Source organism: Lepisosteus oculatus, chromosome 27, assembly GCF_040954835.1.
Source record: "Lepisosteus oculatus isolate fLepOcu1 chromosome 27, fLepOcu1.hap2, whole genome shotgun sequence".
In the NCBI taxonomy this organism is placed as follows: Eukaryota; Metazoa; Chordata; class Actinopteri; order Semionotiformes; family Lepisosteidae; genus Lepisosteus; species Lepisosteus oculatus.
The window spans coordinates 11614792-11626387 of NC_090722.1; the positions used below are offsets into that span (position 1 = coordinate 11614792).

The 11596-nt window shown below is 49.5% G+C and overlaps 2 protein-coding genes across 5 annotated transcripts; one reads left to right on the forward strand and one right to left on the reverse strand.

Moving 5' to 3' along the window:
* The first annotated feature begins 586 nt into the window (after positions 1–586).
* On the forward strand, positions 587–4200 carry LOC102687726 (cornifelin homolog A-like). Of its 2 annotated transcripts, none has more exons than XM_015336484.2 (4): positions 587–693; positions 2228–2371; positions 3265–3401; positions 3975–4200. In XM_015336484.2, exons 1-4 carry the CDS (start codon positions 678–680, stop codon positions 4068–4070), a joined length of 393 nt encoding a protein of 130 aa, XP_015191970.1. In that variant the 5' UTR covers positions 587–677; the 3' UTR covers positions 4071–4200. The 2 variants fall into 2 exon arrangements, with proteins under 2 accessions (XP_015191970.1, XP_006641628.1); XM_006641565.3 differs by having other exon boundaries at positions 595–693; positions 2231–2371.
* A 138-nt stretch (positions 4201–4338) lies between these two features.
* On the reverse strand, positions 4339–10741 carry sult2st3 (sulfotransferase family 2, cytosolic sulfotransferase 3). Of its 3 annotated transcripts, none has more exons than XM_069184638.1 (6): positions 10512–10741; positions 7400–7608; positions 6997–7123; positions 6628–6722; positions 5869–6049; positions 4339–5022 (listed from the first exon to the last, which is right to left on the reverse strand). In XM_069184638.1, the coding sequence occupies exons 1-6, from the start codon at positions 10648–10650 to the stop codon at positions 4907–4909; spliced, it is 867 nt and encodes a 288-aa protein (XP_069040739.1). In that variant the 5' UTR covers positions 10651–10741; the 3' UTR covers positions 4339–4906. The 3 variants fall into 3 exon arrangements, with proteins under 3 accessions (XP_069040739.1, XP_006641627.3, XP_069040740.1); XM_006641564.3 differs by lacking the exon at positions 10512–10741 and adding an exon at positions 8536–8960; XM_069184639.1 differs by lacking the exon at positions 10512–10741 and adding an exon at positions 7745–8499.
* Positions 10742–11596: the final 855 nt, after the last annotated feature.

Below are 11596 nucleotides of genomic sequence, written 5' to 3' on the forward strand. Positions count from 1 at the left end.
TCACAGTGAGATCAAGGTAAAAGCACAGTACCAACAACATGGTTGGGCAGTTTGTTCCCCACTCCTGCCACCCTCTGTGTAAAGAAGGGATGTAAATGCTCTTCCTCCTGATTTCCATTCGTCCCCCGTGGGTCGTGTTTCCCTCCTCATTCTGAAGAAGTACGCTGGGATGATGGAGGGGACAGCCCACAGTTCAGATGAAAGGTCTTATACAGTAGAGAGATACGGAGCAATGAGCACGGGCATACAGGCAGCCAGCCATCTGTATAAATACAGCTATGACTGGTTGCATTCATTTAACTGTGAGCACACTCGTCCCCGATAGCAGAAATAGCCATCAATAATAATAATAATAATAATAATAATAATAATAATAATAATACTAATAATAATAATAATAATAATAATAATAATAATGAAACAGCAAGTAATAATCCATGCTGAAAAGAGAAGAAAGAAAACAACGTTTCGGCTGTGGAGCCTTCTTCGGTGTAAGCGGGTGTTTTTTTATTATTTATTTAGAATAATAAAACCTTGAGCTAAGATAGACTTCTGTCCGTGACGTCACATGGGGGGTGAACGCGCATGATCCCGCCATCTTGGTTTTAAAAGGGCTCGCAGCTCCTTTGCCATGACAACGGCTGCCCAACCGTTACCCCCGAACCGCGAAGCTTAAAATGTCCAAGAAAGAAGGTAAAGATAAAGGCCCCGTCTTTAAGTAATCGTTTTTTATAACTAATAAAAAGGCAAAAAAAAAAACAATTACAAAGGGATAAAAACTGTTGTCTCTTTCTCTGGATATATATATAACATTAGGAAAATGTTCGGTATAGGCCTACGTGGTAGGTTACGTCGTCCTGTTCGTAACTCAAATGACGCTGATCACAGCCAAACTTTTGTGTTTATTTTGTTGATATTAATAATAAAAGTGAATTTAATCCACATTCTTTGCCCCATCCCACCAATCCCATTTGTGTTCACCTGGGGTCAGCACCTCCCCCCGAAACCCGAGCTCTATTCGCGTGTGACGTTTTTGTTTTGCCGTTGTTTCACTAAATACAATTTAAAACCGACAAACCTCTTATTTGCCTGCTGTACTCGCTGGACTCTCCTCCAGGACCTGTCTCTGATTAAAACCTCCCCTTCAGACCGCCGCCGGGGTCCCCAGATCCTGGACACCCGAATCGGGGGCTAATTGCTGCTTAATTACCGAGCAGCTCCGGATTAAACGGACCACAACCTCAAGAATCGATATTGTTAACATTTTACATGTATCTGTATTTTAAATATTCGGAAAAATTAATAATAAAGCTTTTAATCTTTTTATTAATCTTATCTTATCGTTTACTCTCGAAGCCATAGACTGAGATAATGATATTATTACTCGGTTACATGCTAAGGACTTCACAGGAGTGTAGTATTTTAATGTCACTGGGCTTTTGGTAGGTTTGTTATTGTGGTAATTAGCACTGAAACAAATACACAGCTATAAGTACACAATAAATATACAAATAATAAATACACAAAGCTGAAAATGCATATGCGTAGCAATAACACTGCTAAAACTATTCTGGCACAGTTCTTGAAATATTGTTTCTTTCTGATGGACCACTTTGTTTCACTAATTTAAGTTTCAGCGTTTAAAAATGTTTTTTTTCCGTACCTGTTAAAATGTGTTGTTGGTGAAGCATGAACTTTAAAAGTGACTGAACTTCGGATCGGAGTGACTGTATATGAAACCAGTGCGGTGCTCTCCGGCGGTGAACAGCGAGTGAAACTGGTCGCAGGCTGCCGCTCCGTGTCGAGAAACGATTTAGCACGTTGTTACGCACTTATTCTCAGCAGCCAGTGCTGACCTCCTCGTAAGTAAAAGATGCCAAAGTGTAGATGAATGTGTGAATATGCAGTTATGTATATATAGTACTTTTGCATGTTCTCCTTGTCTTCTGGTGGGTTTTCTCTGGGTGCTCTAGTTCCCCGGTGATCCTGTGTTGAATAAAACGGTTCATAAATGGATAGTGATACGCTATATTAGAATAAATGTAATTTCCGTCGTTTTCCACTTAAAATTATGAAGATGTCTAGAAGGAGGGGCTACATTTCATTTAGCATTGGAAACCTTTTGTATTGATGATTTGAGCTCAACACTTCTCTCTGGCATTTTCGACGGAGCAGCAAGTCTCAAGAGAACCCCCCTCTCTGGGCTCCCATCTCTCGCTTTCATCAGTAGGCCCTGCCCCCGCCGTGACCGCCCAGCCCAAGATTATCATCACCACCAAGGTCCCCGGCACTGCTGCGGCTGGGACTGCGGGCCAGCCCAGCGTCTCCTGGCAGACAGGGCTGACGGACTGCTGCGCCGACACGAAGATCTGTGAGTCCGAAACACTGGAACTTCACAGAATTGAACATCTGAAATTCCCCACAACACAGACATGCACAAATATCAAAATACTCAGGATTGTCTAAAACCTGACAGTCAACAGTTGATCTCTAACCAGAGAAAGTGACTGTAGGAAACATTAGATAATTATTGTATTTGGTAATTACTGTATTTGCAGGAATTGTGATACTTGTGTAAAAACATATAGAAGTTTCACTAGGTTAAAAAACACATCACAAATGATAAATCAGACAAGTACCAAACGATTAAAGCTACAATGTTTCAGTGGGTATTTGATTTAGTTTTAAAAGTGCTGAGACTGTGTAACTTCAGCCATTTCCTCAGCTCACGGTCTTTCCTCGTTCAGCGCCTTTCCCTCCTCCCTCTCTTCTCTGTCATCACTTCTCTCTCCTGCCCTTTCTCAGCCCTGGGTTGGGCTTTACTTTGAATTCAGTCTCATTTAACAATATAAAACTCCTTCAAAGAGGCTCTAGATGGTGCAATAATACCATTAATGAAACCCTCTGTTCTGTGGACACTAGTCATTACAGTGTGCTCATCGGAGGACATGCTGTGGCATTTTCTGGGATAAAGAGCATTGGCCTTAGTTTTCATTAGGGATTGAGGTGGGGTTTATATATAGCAAGGGTTAGAATTTGGCACCTTGTTCTAAAGAAAAGCTTCTGAATGATATTAGAACATGCGCTTGTAACCTCTATTAAGGAGTTTTGCTCCTACACAAGATGGTATTCAAATAAATGTGACCCATGTATCCTTTCCTAACCCTCTCCCTCTCAGTTCCTCAGCCGTGCCCCTCCTCCTGTCCCTCCACTGCTCCCCTCCCGGCCCCTATCTTATCACTCGCTCATCTCTCGCCCTGGCAGGCCTGTGTGGGGGCTTCTGCCCCTGTGTGCTCGCCTGCCAGCTGGCCGAGCAGAACGGGGAGTGTTTCTGTCTGCCGCTCCTGGACGGCTCCATGCTGGCCCTCCGCACGGGGATGAGAGCGAGGTACAACATCCAGGTGAGCCTCCCCTGTCCCGCTACAGTACAGCTCATCTATGCTGTGACTGAGGATCTCATACTCCTTCATGCTGCAGCGATTCTGTCTGGACGTGGTGCCACGTTTTCACGAGCTTCTCATGAGTCCTGTATAACACTTGCAATTCACCAATTGTGAACGATCTGAAAAACATATTTTCAAGGAATTCTAAATATCACTTGTGAGCTAATCAGTTGCATCTGGAGGGTTAAGATGTTCTTGCATGATGCCTTTTGTTCTGAATTTGGATTTTTTAATCTACACACACTTGAGGACCTGTCTGCAGAATGGCTTCCAGCCGCTTGCACTGACTCTGGTCTCATGCAAGAGTGCGCGGGCTGTAGCTCCTGCTGCAAGTTGTTTCAGTGCCTCAAAAAAATCATGCAGAATGAGCCGAAAAGGCCACCGGAATAGAGAACCTTAAATGGCCTGAGATGATAAGCTAGTGATGACTTTAAACGTTCCTTTTTAGCCGTCTACATCCTGAAATGCCAAGTCAGGCTCCTGGCACCTCTACTCCGCGCGGCAGAGTAACGGAGCTCCGTTCTCTTGCAGGGCTCCGTGTGCTCCGACTGGGTGGCTCTCAGCTTCTGCACTGCCTGTGCTCTGTGCCAGATGGCCCGCGAGATGAAGCACCAGAGAGCGAAGTGAGGAGCACAGAGCACCGCGCGTCCCTGTGGCCTCTCCCCTCTCTTGTTCCTGCAGCTGAGCTCATTTTTTATGTTTCTGCTCTAAGGCTTTATCAAACAAGAGGTGGTATTAATAAAGTTTTGTAAATGTTCTGAGACTCTGCTTCAATTCAGTTCCATATTTCAGTACCATACCATGTGGATAAGAATAATAACATGGCTGAAGATGTCTTGGATTCTGAATGACAAGTTGTGAATTTTTGGTAACTTTTCCAGATAGAAACAATATAATATTCTGACGCCAGTAGAAACTGGTTTTATTAGTAACTCAGCCATGCAAATAGATTTTAGTTTTCAGAGCCAGTGAGATTCAATATCTAAAACAATCGGCAAGAGAACTCTGCACTCTCTAGAGACAGGTGTGGGAAAACACTGGTGACTAAAATGACATGGGGGCATCCTCAGATTGTTCAGATTACAATACCAAAGGGTGCAGCAATAAAATGTATTCATTCGCAATCCAAAAGTAACCACAAGACTGTATAAAAGGAAAAGTGGGAAATCTGGAGGCAACTCAGCTGGCATGCATCTTGTCTTTCGAAATCTTGCACAAAGAACTCAGACTACCAGCAGTTTTTTTCAGGTGTGAGGGATGGTTGCAGAAAAAGTTTACTGAGGTACAAATGCACTTATCTGTGACGGGAGCACTTGAACAGAGAGCTATTTTTTGTGTCAGCTAGGTTTTCACATAATGAAGAGCCCCCATCCTAAACAGAGGAAACCAAACAGTTTTCTCTAATGTGAGCATCGGCACATTAATGCCTTGAGTCGCCACACTGGAGAGCAGAAGGAATCTGGTCAGTTTTCATCCCAGGAGGATTTAAAATCCACTCCTTTCATCTCTTCCCGGTATACAGCCAGAAACCGAGCCTCCTGCTCCGGGCTGAAGTAATTCTTCCAGTCTCCTGCAACGCCTGAAACCCAGAAAAAAGCCACTCCATTAAATCAGTCGGAATGGTTTTAACGCAAACAGCCCTGGAGCCCAAAAGCCAGTGACGAACCCTACTCTGTAAAGCTGGGGTCACGGGTTCCCCTCGGTCCGTAGCCAGCTATGCCCAAGGTCCCCCATGCAGCAGTGCACCCATCTCCAGGTCCAGCTAGACTTGGGGCCGACTGGGCTCCTGTGAACTGGCAGTGCCCCAGACCTGACAGAAACCAGTCGGGTCGATGGGGAACCGCTTTCCCACTTAATCTGGCAAGCGCCTCTCCGAGAGTCCAGCTGGTCTTGTTCTCTAACAGCTGTTCATATTTGCAACTATTAAGGTGGCCTTTGTCTGAGATTCCTCTTGAGGAGCTGGAAGGCTCTGTCCTCCAGAGGGACAGACCGCCTCACACCTACTCCATGACCATCCCGTTTTCTGGGAGAGCCGCACCTGCGGCCCCTCCTGCTGGCCCCGGCTGCAGGCGCCGTTACAACACAAACTGCTCATTTCCCCGGAAAGGAAGAGACAGGAGCTGTATGGGCAACAAACCCTGTTTCAGGAGCTACAAAAGGGATTAATAATGAACTTTTATATAGCGCCTTTAAAAGTAGCTTCTCAAAGCGTTTTAAAATTAACGAGGATAGAAGATCACCGAAGTGGCACACAAGGGTTTGGAATGCAGTAGGAGATGCAGACACAGGAACCAATTACGTAAAAGCCCTTCTGAAGAAGGTTCTGAGTTGGGATTTGAAAGCGCTCAGGGAAGGCGACTCCCCAATACCCAGGAAAGCAGGAAACTGGGGCGCAGGTCATGATAAGGCCTAGTGCTGTACCCACCTTTCCTGAGGAAATGGGACTTGCTGGTGTCCATGAACTCCTTGGGCACCAGAGAGTAGTTGGACATCGTGTTCTGCTTCATGCTGCTGAAGGAGCACTGCTCTGCAATGTGCGTCAGGGTCTCCTCGCTCAGCTCCTTCCCCAGGAAATGCGAGAACTTCAGCACGGCCCCTCTCAGGTCCTGGGAAACCACGGGAAATAGAGGAGGAAGCTCTCTGGGAATCCCCTGCAGTATGGCGAGGAAGCCTGCTCCAGACTCCCATCACTCTTTATGTAAAAACCTTCTTTTGGTTCTATATACACTTCCGTGTGACCTCCAATCTTTGTGTTCTTGTTCCCAACCAGCCCTTTTCTAATTGCAGGAGAGCTGGAGTCTATCCCAGCAAGCAGGGGATCATGGTAGGCTACACCCTGGACGGGACGCCAGTCATCGCAGGACTGACTGTCACTGCTTTTTGAATACCTCAACATAGTCTCTTCTCCTTTAACCTGTCTTGGTATGTTTCATCTGCTGGGAGGTTTCTATTGATTGAGATCTCAGCTACATCTTAAAAAGCCCTGGTTCCCTCACTTCTTCGTACTGTATGGGGGACGGTGTCAAGGAGCCCCCTGTTGCCCAGGAAGACTAACAGCACTTTAAAATGCTTTTCTGAAAGGTGCTATACAACAAAGCTCATATATCACTATTTTAATGTAGAGAGAATTGTTTTTCACTGAACTAACTATTAAGAGGATGGTCCATGGATGAAGGCGTCCTACCTCCAGCATCTCCTCGTAGGTGATGTACAGGATCCGATCCTGGACCTCAGGGGACCTCCAGCTCTTCACATGATCTGTCCACTTCCCGAACAACACTGCGTGGAGAGACAGGCAGGAGGACAGAGGGTCAGAGTGTGTGCTCTTCTGTCAACACCATCTCCACATCAGCCTGGAGAGTCACACAGCGCTGAGGAGGCCTAGCTGACACGCACAGACAAGGACAGACACTGGCACAGAGAGACACAGAGAGACACACACAGACAAGGGCACAGAGGGACACACAAAGACAAGGAGACACACGGGCACAGAGGGACACGCACACACAGGGCTCGTGCTCACTACATCAGAAAGACACACATGCTCCCTCACCCTCGCCTGCCAGGAACTTGTCCAGGAACTCGTCGAAGGTCCCAGGGTCGTCCAGAAAGCTGGCCATCTGGTGAAAGTGGAAGGACGAGACGACCACGTCCTTGGGGTTGCGGGTGACGTAGATCACCTGTCGCAGAGAGTTCTGTCAGACACCGGACCCCCCCCATACGCTGACCGGTCCAGCTCTCCGCAACCGCCCTGGAGCTCTTCCCCTTTCCCAAAGCCCTGATCCGAAATCGCCCAGCTCATTTGTGTTTTCAGTGATTGACCTTCTACACAAACCTGGCCTGGCTCGCACCCCCAGAATGGGCATGGTCTGCACCCCAAGTTAAGGACTGCGGAATGAGACAATAACTGGCTCCCCCTAGTGGTGTCACCGAGCACGACGGTCCTCGGACTTTACCTTGGGCTTGGCCTTGAAGAAGGAGGCGGGCATGAGGGGCAGAGGCAGGTGGGTGACCATGGCGCGGGGCGCGGGGCGCCCATCCAGGACCAGGGCCGCCCTGGTCTCCTCCAGCCAGGGCACGCGGTCCCAGTTGGGCTGGCTCTGCACCGAGGACAGGTCTCCCCCGCTCAGGACCAGCGGCAGAATCTCCTGCATCCACGTGGTGCCTGGACAGCACAGACAACCAGACAGGCAGCTGTAAACACACGGCCCTGCAGTCCAGTCCCGCTGCAAGATGAGCAAGGTCTTCCGACATCCCTCAGGGACACAGAGCCCCGAGGTCCTGTGGTCGCCCTAACTCACCCGTTTCTAACGACCTCAGGTTGTGAATGTGCTCTTTAAAGTAGCTCGGGTCTGGGAGATTTGTTACAAATGACTTCTCATTCTGCCTCGGACCGGATGGACGACCCTCAAGCGCTTGAAACGCACACAAGGGCTCGCAGTTCCCCTCGCAGTTCCGGGTGTGATCCTTCCCGCCCCGCGCTCCGGGGGTGGGGGTTCTGTGTCGGAGAGGAAGAGCAGACTGGCGCGGGACGGCGCCCTGTCCTTCTGTCCTGCCTGTGCGCGAGAGCTCACACACCCGATTGCATAACTCCCCCCTGAGCCCTCGTCATGTGCCGCCTTCAGAATTTTATTTCATTTTCTTAAAACTAATGCTATTAAACTAAAACAAAACTGCCTTGCTGCAAAAGCAAACCAGGCAAATAATGAAATGGCTTTGAGCGTGTCTGTGATGTTGCAGATCACCGTCTCTCCTCCAGATCCTGCTGGGCTGCCCGGTTCTGGCGATCAGAACACCGGACAGTGATCGCTTAATCAGACAAGTGCAGTCCGGCCAGTCGAGGGGCGAGAGGTACTCGGGTACCGGTACCGGATCCAGACGGTTTCGGAATCTCTTCATTTAACACGGCGCCCGTTTAATGCGCGACCCGAAACCGTCCCGAGCCGCTGCGGAGCGCAGAGTCCAGGGCTCGGTCCCGTTTCCAGGTTTCACTCCTCCTGGCTCGCTTCAGTCAAGCGAGTCTGTACTGGATCTGTACTGGGTCTGTGGGTAGCAGTGGAAAATGCCGTCTGTCCGTCGCGATCTCACTCACCAGACTTGGGGTATGTCACGGCGAAGACGTCGTCATCCCGAGTTTTAAACTCCTCGGCGTATTTCAGGCTTTCCGCGGAATGCGTTTCCCTTGGCACTAACAGCCCCTTGTACAGAATGTATTTCCCTTGCGGAGCCATGCTGAAATGGCAGCGGAACTTGTTGCAAGAGACTGCAAACCTGGCGCTGGCGCTCGGAGGGAGCGCGTGAAAGCGGGCAGCAGCGCCTCTCTCGGCGGCGCGGCTGCTGCCCTGGAACAGGACGGGCTGCTGCGAGAGAGATTTCCTCCGTCACCACAGACTGGCCAGGGTCTGGCTTTTGCGATGCAGTAATTGTTTGCAATTAGTTTTTTTTTGTCGCAGAAAGACAGTTTAAACAGTGCCTTGTCGCGGCTGAACCGAGCCAGGCCGGGTCTGGCCGGGTCTGGCGGCGAGGACACAGTGTCTCTGCAGGTCCGATGTGTGATTCGAGTGTGGGCTACATCATCGTCGACTGCACTGCTGGTTTGCTTTGTACAGAGAGAAGAAACCACGCATTTGTGCTTCTTTCCGAAACTTGTCAAGCGCTTTGCGTGGCCCTCTGCGTGTAAGACGCTTTGAAACGTGATGATTGCACGCGTGTCTGGGCGCGTCCTCACCGCGCGGGCTATCCGCGTCTCGGCCAGCGGCTCCGCGACGGGCCAACTAACCCACCGGCACGTCTGGCACCGTGGGAGGAAACCCACGCAAACTCGGAGAGAACGTGCAAACTCCACACAGACAGTACCCGGTCCAGAACTGTTGACCGCCGCGCCACCTCCTGCTAATACAATCATCTTTTGGCTTTTTAAACACTTCAGAAATATAAAACAAATTCTCCACAGTTTAAAATAAACATACAAAAACACGCCAACCACCGCTTACTTCACGATGTAAACGCAGTGTGAGAGAGCTGTGAGTAGGGCGTTACAGCTGCGCGTTAATCTCCGGGGGGTGAGTGAGCAGTCCGCAGCTCTGAACCGACTGGTCCAGAATCGGGGAGGCGGGGAACATCTACATTTAATAGCTATAATTATGTGTAAATAAAAACAGAACCTGGCGCTCCTTAAATAACTCGGTATTGAATAAGATCCTTGCAAAGCGCTGTTTTAAAAAAGAGGGGTTCATTTCACGCTGAATAACTTATCAACGAGTTACAACAAGCACGATCCTCCTCGGGGACCTGCTGATGGATTAAACCGGGGGTTTATTTCAGGGAAATTTAATCCCTGTAAATCTGGGCTGTGTTCTAGAACCAGTTTGTCTTCTCCCGCTACGGCTCTCTTTAAGAGTTTTCACAAAGCGGTTCTTCAGTTTCAGCTTGAAAAACCTTTGGCAAACCCTCGTGCTGGAGGCAGTTCAGAGAGGGGAATTAACCCTTCAGCCCGCCTCCGGAGAGTGGGGCGAAACACGCACAGGCTCCACGCACAAGGCGCCTGCTCTTTGTCTCTGGGTTGGAATCGAACCCGGGACCGGAGGGCTGTCCATCCCGGCCTGTCCTGAGAGATCCTGCGGGTCTCAGCTCTGGACCTTTAACTGGGAGAATCCAAATTCACATCCCGGGAGATGTTGCTCGTCCGAGCGCAAGACCCCCCCCCCCCCCCGGACTGTCCCGGTAAAATCCCCCACCGTGTTCCAGGAACAGGAGTGGGTCTCCTTCAGCCACCGGGGACACGCGGAGTGGGTCTCCTGCAGCCACCGGCGGCGGAAGGACACGTCGCTCCAGCGCGCACTTGTCCCCTCACGGCCGCTCGAGAGACTCAGAAGATGTCGCAACGAGACCTACAGTTTTAGGGGGCGACCCCCTCAAACCCACCCACGCTGGGGCTCCCGGGGACCGGCAGGCAATCTGCAGAGGGCTATCCTATCGATTTATCGATCTATATTTCCGCCGAGAGCGGGTGACCCGAAGTTCCTTCGCTAGTGCCCCCCCAGAGACACCCGCGTGAGCTCCACTCACCGGACTTGGGGTAGGTCACCGCCAGCACGTCGTCCTCGACAAACTGAAACCCCTCGGCGTAGCGGAGGCTCTCCGGGCTGTGAGCCACGGTGGGGAGCAGCAGCCCGTTATAGAATAGATACTTATCGACCGCCGTCATGCCGGGATGGTGCGGTGAAGCGCAGCGTGCAGGAGAAACCGAGAACTGCCGTTGACCTGTGGCCGGTAACCCAGCACGTAAATACCTGCCAGCGCGCGCCTCGCACGCCCCGCGCCGGGCAGCCCAATCAGCTGCCACCCCCGCCCACGCGCGCCGGCCCACAACAAGTCGGACCCGTGCGCCGTGTCTCGAGTTCCCTCCGAGTAACAGGTACAACGCTAAAGACGTAAATCCAGAAATAGGTCGCGAGGGTCAGGGAACCAGAACTGGGGCGAAAGCGAACCTACATTCTCCGCCCATGAGCGTTTTCGGAAAATTGGCAGGAAGATTTAAATTTGTTTTTAATTAGTTCAATTAATGATTCATTGTTGGCGCTGGAAGACGCTCGATGCATTCTTAAAATGTTTCAGCTCTGTTTTGGCCAGTTTTCCAGTCCAACTTTTATTTTAACCATGTTAAACTTACCCGAGTATGAAACACTCGATAGGTTATAGGTACAGATAACCTGCTAGACTCCAGAAACTGAGGGAATTAAGTTGGTGTTATTATTTTATACCCTTTATTATATACTCTTCCCTATGAGAATCGCTGACTTTTCAAAATCAAAAAGTTCACTGCTATGAACAATTAAGCTAATTATTTCCTTAATCTTTTATACCTCTGTCTTAACGGCTTCTACAGTTGATAATGGGAAAATGCAGTTACTTATTAAAACCCCTTCCAGCCTGCTTGGAAGAAGTAACCAGAAGAAGTAATTCTGCTGCTAATTAAATAATTGGACACATGGTGTTACGGTGGCCCAGAGGTTAGGCTCTGGGTTCCTGGGGTGCTGTCTGTGTGGAGTCTGCATGTTCTCTCTCTGTGTGTGTGTGTGTGTGTGTCCTGTGATGGACTGACCCTGGTGTGTCTGTGTGTCCTGTGATGGACTGGTCTTCTGTCTAAGGTG